Raw genomic sequence first — 19,681 nt, 5'->3', positions numbered from 1 at the left:
CATATATTTTAAATCATTAGTTGAGCTTGTGTTTTGTTAAATTTAATAAGCTTTTAGAATTGTTTTATTTAGAAGAAATTTTTTAAATTATATTTTTTGGAAGGTATTTCTTTTACTTAAAATTTAGAATGTAAAATAATAATATAATCTCTTAATAAATTTAAGATAAATCACATTTAATCTTCCAAAAAATATAGAAAGCATATTTTTTGCATAATATGTAATAAATCAGTTTTATTTATAAAGAGAAAGTATAAAAGTTATTGAAAGCGCAGTTCTTTAAAGCATAATTATAACTTTTTAAAAAACTTTTTTATAAGCGTACTAAATATCGATCAATTATTTAGTTTTCAATATATACTGTATGTATATATATATATGTATTACAGTATATTAAAACTGATGTTTCTATAATAATTTTAAAATAAAATTTATAAAATTATATTGTATAAATTTGCTCCATTATATTTTGATTGTTTTATATAGATATATACAGTATATAAGTAAGATACAACTTTTAAAATGAAGTAAGTTGTCAAGAGGAGGATTACAGCATGATTATATTGATGCCAATAGATTATTATAATTTTATTTTTGTTATATAGCTGATAAATAGTATCAAGTAGATCTTATACAGCAATAAATTTTACCTATTTGTTATATTATAATAAATGATTATGGTGAGCAGCATGTAGATCTATAGTAATAGTTTTGTAAATAATTATTATATTAAATATATGTGAGCAGCATCAGCTATTTATAGTATAAGAAGAATAAATTATATAGCCAGTGTGTAATTGATTGTCATGTAATAATTATATATTATGCTTGAATTAGGTAGCTTGAGTGTTTATTGTATTATATGCAGCTTTGCTAATATTACTTATCACATTTTTAATCATGTTTCATTTTAATAAAATATGATTAATTACCTAATATTTTTTCAGAATACATTAAATTATACTTAATTTTTGTTATCATTTTATCACGTAAGCAAAGTATAGAGAAATTATTAAAATGCTTTAGATCACCTTTAGTCCTTTATGTAGTACTTTTAATCAGTTAAATATATAAATTTTTGTTACTTTTCCTAGAAGAAAAAGTAGTAAATGCATTAATGATATATTAAAAAGCTGTAAAGAAAGTTCAATGAGTTGTGAAATATTTATTTTCTTGAAGTTATTAGCTGAAAAAAATTAGAATTATAAAGAATATACTATAATGCTAATAGTAATGTTATAGCTTAGCATTTATATTCCATTATTTTAAAATACTGTAACATAATGGAATATAAAATAAATGTTTTGTCTTTCTTTCTTTATAATATTATTTTGATTTTATTTGNGTCAGTTCGTCCTTGAAAGTAGGCCAACACACAGAGTGGTAAAAATAATAAAAAAAGTAATATAAAATTAGTTTTACTTACGTTTAAATATATTCTTTTCTCTCTATAAATTTAATCTGCTTCTTTTTTCTTTCTTTTAAATCTTAATATATCAACAAACCCAATTAAGTTTTACGGTACGCGTTTTACAAACTCTTTTCTACTAAGTTTGCGGTTGACTGAGCATCGTGTAATATCACGTGGTCGTGACGTACACATACACGTGTAGTAGACGATAGCGAATAGTTTGTAATTATGGCGTTTATTGGACAAATTGAAAGTGATAACTGATTGTTTGCAACTGAATTTTTTCTTTGTTTCTAACGGACGCATTAATTGGGATTTCTTAAATCTAAATTTTTAAAATAATATATGCATACAGATTAACATTTCTTATTTATAGAATTTATATAGGCCTATATATTGGACAAATTGAAAGTGATAACTGATTGTTTGCAACTGAATTTTTTCTTTGTTTCTAACGGACGCATTAATTGGATTTTCTTAAATCTAAATTTTTCATAAAATTTATTCCTTTGATTGATTTTTGCACCATTATACATTTTCATCTTCAGAAATATAAATGTTTCTTGACAAACTACTGGAACCATCCATTAATTACATGTACAATTTTTGACCCTCCATGTGTACAATTATGTACTTTTGGTAAACTCTTTCCTGTTTAATTACACATACAATATTTCATATACCTTGATATTGAAGAAATGTTTCAAAAAATATTTCCTAATTGATAGTTTATTCACATAAGTAGTAAGCAGGCTTTAAGAACAAATTCGTGCGGCACTAATAAGAAAAGTCCACATAGATGATTCCTTGATCTTCACCTCTTCTATCATGTACAGTGATGTATATTTTTTCAATCCTCTCCCTCCCTTGAACTGTAAATATAGTTAATGAATGGTCCCAGAAGATGACAAGGAAGCTGATCTGCAGAATTTTTGTTGATCTGGACAAAATGTATCCACATCAACAAAGATCCTACTTTAAATGCCATGACATCTTTCATTTAAACTTTTTGGTGGAGTATTTCTTTGTTCCCTGACTTATGACTAGATTCTGTTTATTTCTGGTTATTGTAACTGAAAAATGGAAATAACCTTATATCTGACAGGAGGATTGATCACAATTTATTATCTAAAAACATTGTATGTAAAAAGCAATGACTATTGGTTCTGTTTGAGAACTGATACCCTTAGTGTTAGAGTGTGGAGGATCACTAGTGAATGCTTGTTAGAGTGGTGGACTACCCTACTTCTGGTGTGCTGGTCTGAAGGAGTCATTTCATATGACAATCATTTACTCCTAGTAGTGATATGAGGGACATTGACAGCATAAAAATATGTTCAGAAATCCTAAGCTCTTGTGTTTCTTTTCATGAGAGAACAGCAACACTTTTGAATGGTTTTGTTCTCCTGCTGTTCATGTGAACAACATGAGAACAAACAACCACTTTTCACCAAACTTCCTTCATGATGCGTTATTCTAATACATGTTTTGTGATGTCATAATTTTCAAATCCCTTTTGTCACCTATTATTGCAGGTCCCATTTCCACTTAAAAACAGTGAAATAATAGCCTTTAGTGAAATTTGTTCAAACAATAAATTTGTATGCATTTCAACCTACAAATTTTAGTGTATTTTACTAGTACTTTTAACATGCATAATGCATATTCAAGCATTTTTATATTATTCAAGACTATTATGTCACTGTTTTTAAGTGGAAATGGGACCTGCAATAATAGGTGACACAAGGGATTTGAAAATCATATTTGATCATATTCAAGCATTTTTATGTGCATATATAGATGAATGTAAATCTGAATAGATTATATAAATCTGGTCCTTACTTACTACATTGTCATTACATTCACACTAGTAAAGTTTCATTCAATTCAATGCTCCTTCATGGTGCATAACTTTTTTGCCAATGAATATAACTATGTGATAGCATTGGAAATGTTTATGAATGTTATTAACAGTTGGTTGCATGCTGGCTGTCACTTTATCGTGGAAATTTGTATTTAAATTTATTAACTTTAAAGCCCAGTTTAAACAAAGTGTAAGCAGCTAACATCATGTTTCACACAAATCCACATTGTTGGCAGCTTAATTATTTACTCTAAGTGTACTCAAGCAGATTAAACTTCTCTGTCCACTGTCCAAAAATAACCATAAAAGCTTGCAAACATGTGCATTAGAAAAAATGTTATATATGAGAAGCATGATAAAAATGAACAAGTTCTCAAGAAAATTCATCATTGAAATAATTTAATCTTAACTTTATTCACTCTACAATATAACTAAAATAGTTTTTAATATATTTGAAGAAAACTAATTGTTTATATCCTATTTTTAACAATTTTTCATCATCTTTAAAATAATTTTATTAATTGCTCAAAGACTCAAGCACTCCTCTCTTAATTATTTTATTTATAATAATTTAGATGTTTAAAAATCCAGATTTTCATATTTTTCATAAACATAGTGATAAATAAGTATACATCAAATGGATCATACAACTGCCAATTTTTAATTTTAATACAGACTCACTAAAAAGTCACCTTTGGCATGAAAATTTAGGGGCTCTACAGCCAGCATCAGTTAAAGGACATTTATGGCACCCTTTAACTGATGCTGGTTATGATGCCAAAAATCTGGGCTGATGCTGTGAGCACGACAGATTAATCACAACAGATGTTGGCTGCTTACATTTCATATAAATTGGGCTTAACACATGTTAAATTCTTTTATTGATTTTCTTTATCAATACTTAATTTTTATTATTTGTACAATATTTTTAAATTATTTTATTTAAAACTTATGAAAACTTTTAAACATTCTTTAAATATTAACACATTCTTTCATTAAGAATTACTTGATAAAAAGAATTTATCTTTAATATTATTTTAAGCACCAATAAAACATTTAATTATCAAATAATTTAAATACAAGTAAATTGAAATTTTTAAAATTTATATTCTTTGGTAAATGTGTTCTCCTCTTTGATCTCATTTTACGAATTAATTACGAAATGTATCTTAGACAATAGAATGTATAATGATTCAAAAATGTTAGTGAATAAATTTTATGAAACCTCCAAGTTAATTAATTATAGTCCATTCACTGTAACTTTGTGCATGAAACAAAGATGTAAAGTGGCCATTACTGTATGCTACAAAATACTGAATATGTTACCAGTCTCATTGTAGAAGCAACAGCAGTGTCCTAATAAAAATATGAACATCCATTACTTATTGTGAATTCAGTCCTGGAGACAATAGTTTGCTTCTTCCTAACAATGAGAAAAAGCAAACTATTTCTTGCAGAAGCATGCATGAAGTTATAGTGAATGGACTATAATTTATTTATTCGTTATTGATGTAGTACAGTATAATTAAATCACAAATGTAAACATATTTTAGTATCAAGTAGATAATAATTTTGTCTTACTCAGATAATTTAGTCAAAATTCAGATAATGTTGACTGAACCAAGTATATAACCTAGTATATAACCTAGCCACTGGTGGTATCATGGCCTGGAATGGCATTATGCTTAATATCCACACTGAGCTTCACATTTTTGCAATGGCTATCAAAACATCATCTTCATGCAAGAAGGCAAAGAGATGATGTTTTGGAACCCCATGGAAAACTTTTCTGAGGTGCACTGAATGCAGATTTCATTTTCATGGATGATAATATCACAGGGCTTCACTTATGCCTTTTTAGATAGCAAAGATATTTCTCATAGAAAATGACCAGCAAGATCTCTATCCCATGGAACATAGAAAATCTCTAGAGAGATGAGTTATATCCCATCAGCCTCCCTCAATAACACTCCAGAAGCTTCAAGATTCTCTTGTTCAAGAATAGACTTTGCTCCTGACAGAACTGATAAACAAAATACTTACACAACCAAACATCCAGCTCGTGAAACACAAAACGATGGAGAAAAACAAATGTTTTCAATTGCCTTTAGCAATCATCTTCAAATTAAAAAAACTTATTCAGAAATAGATATCAAAATAGAACAGGCAATGATGAACTGATAAACAATGTTATAACCAGCATGAGCAATTTCTGTGCAGCATGTGTGCATGCAGGAGGTAACCACATGCCATATTAATCATTTTCCATGCAAAAAGATTTATGACAATACATTCCTTTTTGTTTTTGGTTTTATGTAATTAGGATTAAATTTCTGCTTTTCAATTGTTTTATTACATAAAGAATACAAATGTTCTGAATTTGTGTTAAATTTTACACTATTTTGATCAGTAGTTTCTGAAATACAGGGTGGTAACAACACACTCTTCCCAGTCAATTATTTCAAAAACAAATAGGAAAAATCACTGTAAATCTTTTCTATATGTATACTATGTCAGGCAAGCACTAAAATTTGGGTGCAAATTTCTATCCTCTCCTAGACTTTCTATTGGAAAGGGGTTGTTATAATTTCAGTCCCTAACAAAAATAGGACAGCACTGTCAATTGTAGAATTTTAGCACATGAAAAAAAATGTGCTGTTACCTTTTAGAATATTCTGAAATATCAACAGAATCCTGGAACAGGCTGTCAAATACAACAGCTAAATGCTTCACTACACAACACACAAGGGTAGTAGTACAGTACATCACTGCATAACACAATTGCAATGTGGGAGTGATTGAATTCATAGTTAGGTTTAGGTTAGCAATGATGTGGATATGCAAATGATCCAATTTAATAGAAAACATCAAACATAATTAAATAAAACAGTACTAACCTAATCATCTCATTACTGTAATCTAAACTTAAACATAGTTAAAGTGGTAGTACAATTAGAGGAGTAATACAAATGTTAATAAGGTTTATGACATCATGTAATCTATCAGCAGAGAGTGCACTTGGAAAGTTCATTTAGATAGTGTGTAACAGCTGACACTTTATAATTATGAACCCCTTGATGATGAGCTGAGGAAGCTTAAAAGTATTAAGGTATTTGAAAACATAGTAAGATTTGAGAACAAAATTTTACACACATGTAATTGATATAACTAACAGCATTATCTGAATTTTGAAGAATTGTTTATATTGTTAAAAGCTGTATTAAAATATATTTTATTTATATGATTGAAATTACTTGATATATTCTTTCATGCTTCAGCTATTTACTGATAATTAAAATATAATATATGGATTGATACTGAATAGATTTGTCTGAATATTCTATTAAATCAACTTCACAGAATTTCAAAAGTAAATATTTTAACAAAATAGATAAATATTTCAGAATAAACTTATTTTTTAGACTTTTTAAATCATTTTATAGTTATGTTGCATTTGAAAATTGTTAAAGAAAATGTCCCTCAATGATTTTCAATTGACAGATAATGTCATCAAACCATATTTTATATTAAAATTATTTTAAGGAAGATTAAAATTAATGTAATAAAATGCTTTAAATGTTTTAAGAATATAAATTTTATTAATTTATAGTAATTAGTTTAAAAAATATCTAAACATTATTAAGTTTAAATTTAAATTGATTACAAAAATAAAGATATTTTTTAAGTGAATTCACTAAAAATGAATAAAAAATATAATAATAATAATAATATCACAATAACTTTTATGTCTGTTTAACTCTAACGATATAAATTTTCCTGCTACTTTTGAAATGTTTTTGTTTAGATTTTTATACAAAAATGTCTTTAAAATATCATACAAAATATACAGTAAAATCGAAAAGTTATTTTGTGTATAAAAAACATAATAAAACATAAAATAAAAATTAATTTTTTATATTTTTATAGATAAAATACAAAAAAATAAAGCTAAAAAATTAAGTGATAAAAACTTTTTTCCTATTTAAAAAAATTTTAGAAAAAACACATAAAGATCGCATATTTTAATATAAAAACTCAAAGTATATAATTAAAAAAAATCTAAAAACGAGTTGAGCAACTTACTTACCCGGAAAAAAAGTTAAAATTGTGCTTAGCACCATCTGTTACGAGATAATAATATTAAAATATTTTAAAATAATAATTATTATTATTATAAAATGGCAAAAGAAAAAGAATTTTGAGAGCAGGGACGACTCGAGATATGACACATGACCCCTTCTATCTCTCCACTCCTTCGAACTTTAACTACCAAAATTTAATAGAATCAAATGCTTTAATACATAAATCTTCGTGAAAAATTTCGGAAATTTTCGACAAAATGCACAGGAGTTATTAAGCTTCAAAGTGGATAAACACGATTGTGTTCCCTCACTTACATACACTTAGTATTTAAAATTTAAATATTGTGTTTAATTAATTATGTAAAAGATTTTTATTAAATAAAATTAATTTAATTGTTTATAAAAATTTTTATACATGATTTTATAACTTTAATTCTTAAATTTACAACTAAAAATAATGGGGAAAAAAAAGAAAAATTTAATTGCCTTTATTAATTTCTAAGTACTCAGCTATTTAATTAACCATTAATAAATATTTTTTTATACATAAAAAGAATTTTACAGCTCGAAAGAAACTGTAAAAAATAAAAAACAATAATTTTTTTTTTAAATTTGTATATAAAAATCAGCAGAAAACTCAGAAAAAAGTTAATAGTCTGATGGCTCTTCTACTTATTTGCAATAAAATGTTTATAGTTTACAACTTTTCTATCCATGTACAGAGTATTTAAAGGTAAGATATACTTTACTGGGCTATAAAAATACGAATATTTACAGAGTAATGGTCCTGTACAAGTCGATAAAATTACCATTGATCTTTATTTTTAGTAGGAAAAAAAAAGAATTAAAATTAAAATTAAAAATGTTAATCATCGACTACCAATTTTATAACTTTGTGAACAACTTAAAGATTCTAAGAAAAGAATTTTTTTCAAGTAAAGTTTTGTGATTTTACGTGGAAGAAATTATTTAAATTAAATCTTATCAATTTTTTTCAGTGATAGAAAGGTGATTGAAATCATAGAAAAGTAATAGGAAGACAGTAATTAAAGTTTGATTCAATTTCGAAGGAAAGCTCTGTATAAAAATCAAAAATAAAGAAAGTTGTATCAAGAACTAAATGAGATTCATTCAAAGTTTTTGAATCTTTGCCAAAAAATATCTTTAAATTACGACTTTCTGATGCTCTGTGTTGGGTAAATTGAAGCCATTTCTATTAAATTTATGAGATTTCTGTCCATTTTCTTCTACTTAATTTTTTGATGAATTTCTTTCTTATTTATTACACGATAACTTCTAATATAAGAAATATATAAGATTTATGAAAGTTTAATTAAAAATTTTATTAAATATAAATAATTTTTCTCAAATTTAATAAGATTAAAACGAAGAGGGATGAAGGAAAGAGTTGCAGATGAGGTGAAGAGGAGTGCTTTGCTCTGTTGCAGTGATCAATAAAGAGATTAACTAATGCTAAAATATAGAAAATAAATATGTTTTAAACAATAATTTTCAAAAAAAATTAAGTTCAGAATTGATAAATGTGGTCATTTTAAATAGAAATAGTATGACTATAATGTATGAAACATATATGAGATCTTGTCCATTTTCTTCTACTTAATATTTTGAGAAATTTCTTTATTTATTATAGAAAAATGTAAAGATTGTGAAAGTTTAATTTTAGAAATTTTATTACAAATAAATAATTTTCCTTAAATTAAATAATATTAAAATGAAGAAAGATAAATAAACGAGTTGCAGATGAGATGAAAAGAAGAAACGCTTTGCTCTATTGCTGTAATCAATAAATAGATTAATTGATGTTAAAATATAGAAAATAAATATATTTTAAACAATAATTTTCAGAAATAATTAAGTTTAGAATCGATAAATATTGTCATTTTAACGAAAATCGAATGATTAGTTGTATATAGTTTACCAATACCAATATATAACCTAAAGCAAGTGTACTTTTTATCAGTATATTAAAATCTAGACTCGATTTTTTATTGTAAATTTTATTGTGATGATGTTTTCTGATATTTTTCACATTTGAATTGATTTGCAAAAAACGTTATAAAGCAGAATAATAAGTAAATAGTGGAATAGAATTGCCGAGGAAATGAGTTCGATAACCTAGATGAGATAATGATACCGAAGAGAAAATAAAAAAAGAAAACAGCTAAAGTTTAGTAATGGTTGGTTCTTGAGAAAATGCGATTGGATTCAAGAATCGGTTGTCTATTANCGTATTTTGGAAATGTTGAGTCGGATTAGTCTAGAATCGATTAATTTTATGGAAGAAAACCTTTCAATCAGCCGTAGTACGTAAACTTTACACGTGTCAGGCTGTGATTGGAACGACTCGTAAGAAATCGGATTCCTAAAAAATGGAACGTATCTATGATCTTATAGGGGGGTCGACTGTACTTAATTAATTGCATTTTGTATTTGTCGAATAATTTAATTCTCACCAGGACACACATATGAGCCACCCTGTAACCGAGAATACCAAACTTTATTATTTTAAGTGTATAACTGATGCTTCAGAATTTCTTTGTTCTGTTATGAAGATATATTAACTATGTATTTATACACATAAGTTATACGTTATGAAAATATTACACATTGTGATGTAATCGTTATTATTCTGGCATGTGTAATTCACAGAATTCACTCGTAAAAAATAATCGACTTGATGCAATTATATTTAATAGGAATATAAAAATCAGCTATTCGAATTAGTGTTCATCAATAACCGACTGGCTAAAAATTAATGATCGCCAGGTCTCACAGTGGCCAGGATTCCGTTCTCTGAACACTGGAAGTTCGGTCGTGGGTTCGCGTCTCGCCATTACGATTTGGCCACGTACAGTCTTCCAGGTTATCTCCATATCTCTAACGCCTAAGTAAGAGACAATTATTATTAATTAAAAGACCTCCCGGAAGGCATTTCTTCCGGCTCTTCACGCGTAATCTCGAATAGTCAAGCAAAAAGCTTTCGTTGGCTTTTCGAAGGATTAGCGATTATGCAGTAATCTTCATATTAACGCCGATACAAGAGAGAAAGAAAAGAGAAAGATGGTCACCAGTTCGCATTTGACTAATGGGTTAACCACATTGAGATTTCGGATTGTAACACGTAAATATAAACTATACATTCATGAAATGTCCTACCGGAATGCCTTTCCCATTATAATATCTACTCTATATTGAATATTGATTACATTATTTCAATCAACTCATTGATCGAAAAAAAATTCTCCCTGAAATGAGTATAGTACAATATTACTAATAAATACGGATAAATATATTAATCTGTCGTTCAATTTTATAATTTGTAGATTTGATTAGTTGTCTACAATAAGGCAGAGTCTGGGAGATATGCCGAAGGGGGATGTCTATTAGAGGTAACTTTCAGTTGGGAATTGTCCACTATTTAATTTAGTGTTATAAACGTGAAGGCAACTCGTCAACAGCCATTAGTGAAGTGGAAACTCAGGATCAACTAACATTATTTAGTAGTTTCATCCACTCGAATCTTTCCCTAACGAACATAGCTCACCAGTAGCCGAGTGGATGAAACTACTGAATATGGTAGTTGGTTGTGAGTTTGTACCTGACCAACAGACTGGCTGCATGGGGTTTTCCAAGTTTTCTTTATTTGTCTAACACCTAAATAGAGCCAGTTTCCTAAAGAAAGTCTTCCTGGGTGGTTTGTCCCCTTTGCAGATCACCATCATGTTTCATTGTCTTATTTTATCAATCCAATCTAACTGAATAAATCATTGTGGAGGCATAATTTTTAAACTATTTTCTGTTAACTTTTAGAAGAAATTTTTGTTTCTATTTTAAGCATGATAACATACAAACAACATTTTATTAGAACCAACTGATAGAAAAAAAATCCCAAACATTTTTGAGCAAGTCAGTTGAATCTCTTTTTCTATTATGCATTTAAGTGGTCCATCAAGAGTGTAGACAAACAGAATCTGGTGTAATTGTGACTTGTTCCACACTGTCATTTGGATAACAATATATTATAGTTCATTGTCAGAGAAATAGTCTCCCTTGATTACAATTTCCTAAAATGTTTGGGAGTTTTTCTTATATTATTTATAGTTGGTTGTAATAAAGTAGTATTTGTATTAGCAGAGATGGATTTATATAAAATCTAAACAAGTGACAGCTTAGGAATGAGGGGAACATTCTGTTCTCAAAGACAGTTTATATACTATATTACCCATTATTATTTGGTGAAAGAAGAAAGACCTCTTGTATGTTTTAGTGAGTGGCCACAACTAGTCTAAATCTGGCTCTGTATATATGTTAAGTTTTGAAACAAGCACTAAAATGATGTTTAAAATAAAAATTTTCTTAACTTGTGAAATAAATATTTAATTTAAAATCATATTGGCTAATAGTTTATTGCCTCACTTAAGTTTGATGAATATCAGTTTGTTGTAAATAAACAAACTAATATTTACTTTTAAATTATATGTGAATGAATAAATAAATAAATTCTGCTAGTTCCTGAAACTATGGGATTTTATTTATTTATGATGGTGGCAACTTTTATGATAAGCAAAACCTTTAATGCACCTAAACCCACATAAAAGCACCTTTACCTCAACAGAGACGATTTCTTACATTTACAGGAGTTACATTTGTTCATATTTTGAAATTTTTAAAATAATAATCTTACGTCAATTTATTATTGACAAAAAAATAACAGTAACAACTATTTTTTTTGGTATTAATATTTAAGCAAATGTAACAAAAATTCTGTATACCTTAAAGCAAGAATAAACATTTAATTAATGAACATTTTCAACCTCTTTAAAAGGTCTTCAACAGATTAAGTATATTGAATCTCAATGGAAAGAAAATTTGAACAGAGAATTCAAATCTTGCAAAATTACTGAGTTGTAGAGCACTCTGATGGGAGCTCACAAAAACATTACTTGGTAATTTTGAAATTATTTTATTTTAACTTAAATAATTTCAAATTTTAAAATCATAAAAAATATTATGAGAAAAAGACAAAACATATTTAAGATTATATGCTTAAAATTTTTCTTCATAAATTTTATTATTTGATAACATGAAATTTAATATGATAGTCTAGATTATACAATTAAAAAAGCAAAATTGCATTTAGAATTATTTTATATTACTTATTTTGATTAATAAAATCAGTTATATCATTTATTTAAATATTAAAATGGGATTTATGTTTTATGCATTTATTTGCTGCATCTCTTTTTCTATTATGCATTTAAGTGGTCCATCAAGAGCGTAGACAAACAGAATCAGGTGTAATTGTGACTTGTTCCACATTGTCATTTGGATAACAATATATTATTATTTTTGAAAAGACAAAGAATTGTAAAAGTAAACACTGAAAATTATATGCAAAGTGCCTTTGTGTATAATTTTCTCACTGGTTTGTTAGGTTTTTACAGTGTTTATTTTTGTCTAATATTAACCAGTTGTATAGTAGCAGTTGTTAAAGAATTGTAGATAAAAATAATAATTTTTTCTTTTTATTTTTCCTTTCTTTCTTTCTGTGGGAACTAAGACTGTCTTTTCTCCATGCCCATCTTATGTTTGGCCAGGCCCACAATGGTGACAACCATATTATGAAGATTGGTATCCAAAATATGAGTCAAGTCACAAAAAATTCCTAGGGTTCTCTGCCCAGACTTGATTTCAGGCAGTAGCCTGATGCCTTAACCCTTCAGCCATCAGATAAAAAAATGATCTTCTCAGAATCTGATTATCTACATCTAATAATAAGCTGAATATCATATCAGACCACAATGATGATAAAATAAACATACATATTTACAAGTTTTGTAGATATAACTGATTTTATAAAGTGTATATAAATATGTGATAACAAATTAATGTTAAACAAATTAAAGCTATTTTAGATGTCAGAAAGCAATTCCTTGTGAAGCATGTTGATTATCAATCAGTATGGTAATTTCCTGAAATAAAAATTTGTTAGATTTTTATTTAATTCTACAATAAACAGATGTAGAAGCTGCTGCATATTAAGCCATGTTAAAAGCTGAAAGAGAAAAGAAAAAATATAAATATTTATAAAATAAAATTCTACTGATATCGAACCTGTCTCTTCCGTGACTTCAAACTCATCTTCTATAATTCTAGTGTCTAGAGATATATCAATATTTGTATGAATAACAAGAAATTTGTTGTATAATAAAAAATATTAATAAAGAACACAAGAAAAACAATAAATAAATTGAAAATATAATTAATCATTTATATAAAAATTATAAAAAATATACATATATTTACATACATAATGTAAATACAGGTATAGTACATAATATCTGTAAATATACATATATTTACATACATAATGTAAATACAGGTATAGTACATAATATCTGACTTGCCTGTAATCATCACTTACCTTTTCCTTATAGTGTGTAGCCCATTACTATCATTGACTCATGCATAAAATAAATCATGCAGTTTACTTTCTTATTAATAAATAACAAAACATTATATGAAATATAATCTATTTCTAACACATAAATAAATAAATAAAATTTGTTTCAAGCATCCTTCCTTTACCAGAAATACCGTTTGCAAACAATGCAGAAGAAACAAAACATTTCTTTCTCATATTCAACAACATGTCTTGATCATGCATAGACATGACATTGAATTATTTGTTATAAATTTAATAAATTATTATTAATTAAACATGCATAAAAAAAAGGTAATAAAAGCNGGTCTTTTAATTATTTCTGTCACTTCAGTAACTTCAGGCTTCTTCTTTGGTTTCTTCTTTCTGGTAATTTCAATTTCAGCTGTTTCTTTTTCAATCTTTTCAGGTTTCTCTGGGATGAATTCTATTTCTATCTTCTCTTCTGGCCTTTTCTTTCTAGTGATTTCAATTTCAGTGATTTCTTCTTCCACAATTTCTTCTTCTGGTTTTTTAATTATTTCTGTCACTTCAGTAACTTCAGGTTTTTTCTTTGGCTTTTTCTTTTTAGGCTTAACTTCAATTTCAGCTGTTTCTTTCTCAATCTTTTCAGGTTTCTCTGGGATGAATTCTATCTCCAACTTTTCTTCTGGCTTTTTCTTTCTAGTGATTTCAATTTCTGTAATTTCTTCTTCTACAATCTCTTCTTCTGGTTTTTTAATTATTTCTGTCACTTCAGTAACTTCAGGTTTTTTCTTTGGTTTTTTCTTTTTAGGCTTAAGTTCAATTTCAGCAGTTTCTTTTTCAACCTTTTCAGGTTTCTCTGGGATGAATTCTATCTCCACCTTTTTTTCTGGCTTTTTCTTTTTAGTGATTTCAATTTCTGTGATTTCTTCTTCAATAACCTCCTCTTCTGGTTTCTTAATTATTTCTGTCACTTCAGTAACTTCAGGCTTCTTTGGTTTCTTTTTTCTGGTAATTTCAATTTCAGCAGTTTCTTTTTCAATCTTTTCAGGTTTCTCTGTGATGAATTCTATCTCCACTTTCTCTTCTGGCTTTTTCTTTCTAGTGATTTCAATTTCTGTAATTTCTTCTTCTACAATCTCTTCTTCTGGTTTCTTAATTATTTCTGTCACTTCAGTAACTTCAGGCTTCTTCTTTGGTTTCTTCTTTTTGGTAATTTCAATTTCAGCAGTTTCTTTTTCAATCTTTTCAGGTTTCTCTGGGATGAATTCTATCTCCACCTTCTCTTCTGGCTTTTTCTTTCTAGTGATTTCAATTTCAGTGATTTCTTCTTCTACAACTTCTTCTGGTTTCTTTTTCGGTTTCTTCTTTCTGGTAATTTCAATTTCAGCTGTTTCTTTTTCAATCTTTTCAGGTTTCTCTGTGATGAATTCTATTTCTACCTTCTCTTCTGGCCTTTTCTTTCTAGTGATTTCAATTTCAGTGATTTCTTCTTCCACAATTTCTTCTTCTGGTCTTTTAATTATTTCTGTCACTTCAGTAACTTCAGGCTTCTTCNCTTTATATTACTTAGCATTTAATATATAAATTATATAATATATAAATTTTTATAAGTTTTGATAATGTTAAACTAATAGTTTTAATTTGCAGCAATGAAAGGAATCTCATCTGATTATATTGCTTTGAAGTAGAAATCCATTCATGCTGTAAGTCATGCCAACCTTCTTTGAGATGAAAAGTTGTTTCTTCTTTCACCAATTCAGTAGTTTCTACTTCTTTGGTAACACCTTTAACTTCGCTCACTGGCTGTTCCACTGCATTAACAATTGTGAGTAATAATTATTGTTATTGCTGTTAGATAATATCAAAAAGCAGAATAATATGTTGATTTTAAAAATGCAAAAGAAAAAAAAAAGTAGAAAAATTCATTAGTTAAAAAGCTTACTTAAAAAAAATAAATTGTTAAAAAAACTAAGCTGAATAAATTTAATCAAATATAAGTTATTCTAAGAATAATTACAAGTTAAACATTAATTAAGCAAAAATAGTTAAACAGAATAATTTCTAATTAAACTATTTTAAACTATATTATTTTGCTTTCATTATAAAGATATAAGAAAAAGCTTATTTTATTATCTTTATTACAGATATAATTAAAATTTGCAGAAAATAAATAAATAAAGAAGATTGTATATTAAGACTTTGTGCAAATTTTAGTTAAGCAATAACTAACATAATCATTTAAATGTACTTTTATTAACCTACTTTGTTAATAAGAAAAATTAGTTTACTCTCAGTTTATTTTTTTTTCTGATTAATAATATGTCTTCTTACCATTAACTTAGTTTCAATGAACACATATATTCATTGTGAAAGAAAATACAATACAAAAATTTAAAAAGGTGGAATTATATTGATAGATAAAATGGAAATGCAGAAATCATATAAGTTATATATGTTACTTTTATACTGCTTCCCTTAGTAGTATATAATTTTTAAAGTGATTGAGAATAAGAAAAATTTCATATTATTAAAACTGATTTTTTATTATTATTTTTGTGTGTTTGAATCAAATTATAAATTATGGACTGAAACACATCATCAATGTTTCTGTCCACCACCTGGACATCCAAATTCAGATTTTCCAAGCCTTGCATATATTGATCTACAGAAAACTGATTTCAAGTCAAACTTATTCATGTGTGACATTGAAATAGCCTCTTAAATATAAAATTTCATCTTTTTGTAGTTTGGCTAGAAAAGTTATCTAGTTTTTGTCTAGTACAGAAATCTTAGACAAAGAATTGTCAATATCAAAAATTGAATTGTCAATAATTAGAGAGACAGCAAGGGTCCTGTGAAGTCTGTAATAGCTCACTGGTTAGGAAAGCAAGAAAACCAATTAGTGGCAAGGTACAAAAACCAGATGCACGAGAGTAGAAACTTTGTTATGTCATAGGTTTATGAGCCACTTGACTTTTAAGATATGTTGTAGATCAAGTCATCCAGATGCTAATGATGAGAAAAATGAAAAACATATGATGATTTGTTTAGGAATGAGAAATTTTTAATTCATACAAAAACGAAAGCTGAGATTTAGTCTGCATATTCAGCATAGCATCTTTCACTTCCTCAATACTCAAATTAGAGAACCTAGGAAAGATTTGGACAAATATGAGGATAATACTGCATTATCAAGGTGAACATTGGATGGGGTGAAGCATCATTAATTTTGTTGAACTGTAAGTTGCTTACTCTTTGTATAATGGAAGAGAGAATACTTGTGATGTTCAAGAATGACTTATCTAATATTGAAAATGTACAAACCCGTGAACTAGTCTAGACCGATGAATTTGAGCTTTAAGAAATTAATGTGATACTGATTGTTATCATTGAACATATTTTTTCAAATAATGTGAAAATTTTACTTTTGTTATTTGAATTTAAATTTAATGTATTTGATCTATGTTGTTAGTTTTATGTTTTTTTAATGCTGAGAAAAGTATTCGATTTGTTAAAGGAATTTTGTAGTGGTTTGAAGTTCTAGAATTGGATGGATCCATGGAGAATTCAGGGCTTAAGCCCTCCCCATTGACACAAAAAAAGTTAAAATTTATTTGTTCAAATTTCAAAACATAGTTTTCATGATAAATGCTATTAAAAACAATGGTTTATCAGACAGTCCACAATACAATCATCTTGCACATGTACTTATAATTATTCAAATACTTTAAATTTTTAAGTTAGTTTCCCTTTTAGGTTTTGATCTGCCACTAGCTGGAATAGATATTTCTCAAAAACGTTTATCACATTAAAAAGCTTTTTCTAACAAGTTATATAAATATAGGCTACAATTTTTTGACTTTTGGATTTCTAAGATGGAGTCAAGGTATTTACTCCATGAATTTCACCTAAAATGAAAATTATTATAAAAAAATAACAACGTTTCAAATGCTATTATGATAAAAAGGACAGTTTTATTTACAGTATTAATCATAATAGCATTTGAGACATTATAATGTAACATTGGGTTGAAACTTGAAGATGAAAATTTATAAATTAAAAATGTATGTTTTTATCACGTGATAGAAATTTTTGTGTTATTCTTAGTTATATTCANATCTCATTTTAATAATGTAAAATGCATAAAACTATAAAAATTATATTTTAATGAATTATCAACTGATTATTTCATTACATATAGTACAGAGACTTAACAACTTTCACTTCAGGCTATGGTTCAAAAATCTAAGGTATGTCCCCATCCCAATCCCACCCCATGCTTTGTAGTATGGGACTTACATATGCCCAAAAAAGCCTTTAGCATTGATTAAAAGAAAGAATCACCTGACCTTTGGTGGTCAGGTGATTTTCTTTCAATTAAGTGCCCCATGATCAAAACAATAACTGTTTTAATCATGAGCCATAAGCTTTTTGCTTGACATGCTTGGACTCCTGCTGCTCTGGCCCTGGTTTGACTGAGCTATTTTGTAGTTCAAAACAGGATCCAAAGCAAACCAGGGTTCATTGTAGTTTTGCCACTGATATAGTATGTTAATAAACATATATTAATCAGCACTACAATTAATACATAAACATTTTCAATTTTCAGTGACCATTATAGGTTATTAATTGTTAACAATTCAAATTAAACAAGAAATATTATATATTAGGCTCACAAGTTACATTATGAATATTATTTATTGAATATTTCTTGTTTAATTTTGAATTATTAGAACTTAAGAATTTCTAACCTGATGATAATCACTGAAGGTGATCATAAACATTAGTTTGCATATTAAACATATTGCTGATCAATGTGATAAATATGTATATTGAATATTCAATATGGATCATATCATATTCATATTAATGAAATATATTTAGGTTTTTCCAAATGATCTGACAAATTATCAGGCTATAATAAGGCCAATTTAATAATTAGATATAAAGTAATTCGACTAAAGGTTGGCAGTTAAGCTGCCATCCTAGTGAAATTACTTAGTGTTATTGATTTATTATTTATGTATTTAGAATTTGAAGGTTTGCCTTTTGCATACATGCTTCAGTGACAAATGTGCACTATGAATAAATCAGAATTAACAAATTTTATTCAAATTTGAAAGTAAATCTAAGACATTAGTAATTAAGAAGCAGAATTTTCCTACAATAAAAAGTAGTTATATGGAAGAAGTTTATATTTCTGTATAAAAAAGATATGTAATAATATTTGGAAAATGAAATTCTGTTCATAATATTTCTATAAGATATTATTTGATTTATTTTATGTACAGTCAAATACTTGAACAGCACTAATAGGAGCATTTAAAAAAATAGCCATTGTTTGAAAGTTGTATGCATTTCAAAAAGAAATGTTCCTGAAAAAGATGCCTGCTTTTTAGATGTGGCTATTATTGAATGTTTGACTCTACATTTATAATATTTAATATTAAAATTAGCATGTACAGTCGACCCCCCTATAATTACGGTCCCTATAGTTACGATTCCTATAAAACTACGAAAAAATTGCTACCGGTATCCGTAAAAAATAGTAAAAGTTCCCTATAAACACCTCAAACGTCATCGGGAAGCCGAACTACTTTCCCGCCGTCCGTAGCGCCACGCTACGGAGAGATTTCTATCGTCTGGACAGTATTATATAAATTATATATAAATTAGGTACTGTACATATAATTATATATTAATTATATATAAATTAGGTACTGTATATATAATTATATATTAACTTATTGTAACTTTGTTATAATTAAATATATAATTTCCGCCGTCTAGCGTGGCGCCACGCTACGGAGATTTTTACGCTAACTATCGTCTGTCAGTATGTAAATTAGGTACCGTAAGTCTAATACAGTACTGTAATTTTATACATTTCTTGT

At 27.3% G+C, this 19,681-nt stretch overlaps 1 protein-coding gene across 1 annotated transcript in view; it reads right to left on the bottom strand.

Annotated features, from left to right (window-relative positions):
- The window catches only part of LOC111628011 (titin-like), a 235,651-nt gene that overhangs the window by 58,904 nt on the left and 157,066 nt on the right, over positions 1–19,681 (bottom strand). The window contains 2 exon segments of the mRNA XM_023371728.1: positions 13,493–13,537; positions 14,104–15,346. Of these exon segments, the coding sequence (XP_023227496.1) occupies positions 13,493–13,537; positions 14,104–15,346 (1,288 nt within the window).

This window comes from Centruroides sculpturatus, unplaced genomic scaffold, assembly GCF_000671375.1.
Source record: "Centruroides sculpturatus isolate CEXI.00-Female unplaced genomic scaffold, Cexi_2.0 scaffold545, whole genome shotgun sequence".
Taxonomy (NCBI): Eukaryota; Metazoa; Arthropoda; class Arachnida; order Scorpiones; family Buthidae; genus Centruroides; species Centruroides sculpturatus.
Note: the sequence above shows the minus strand (reverse complement) of the source record. Positions and strands in the feature narration are given on the sequence as shown.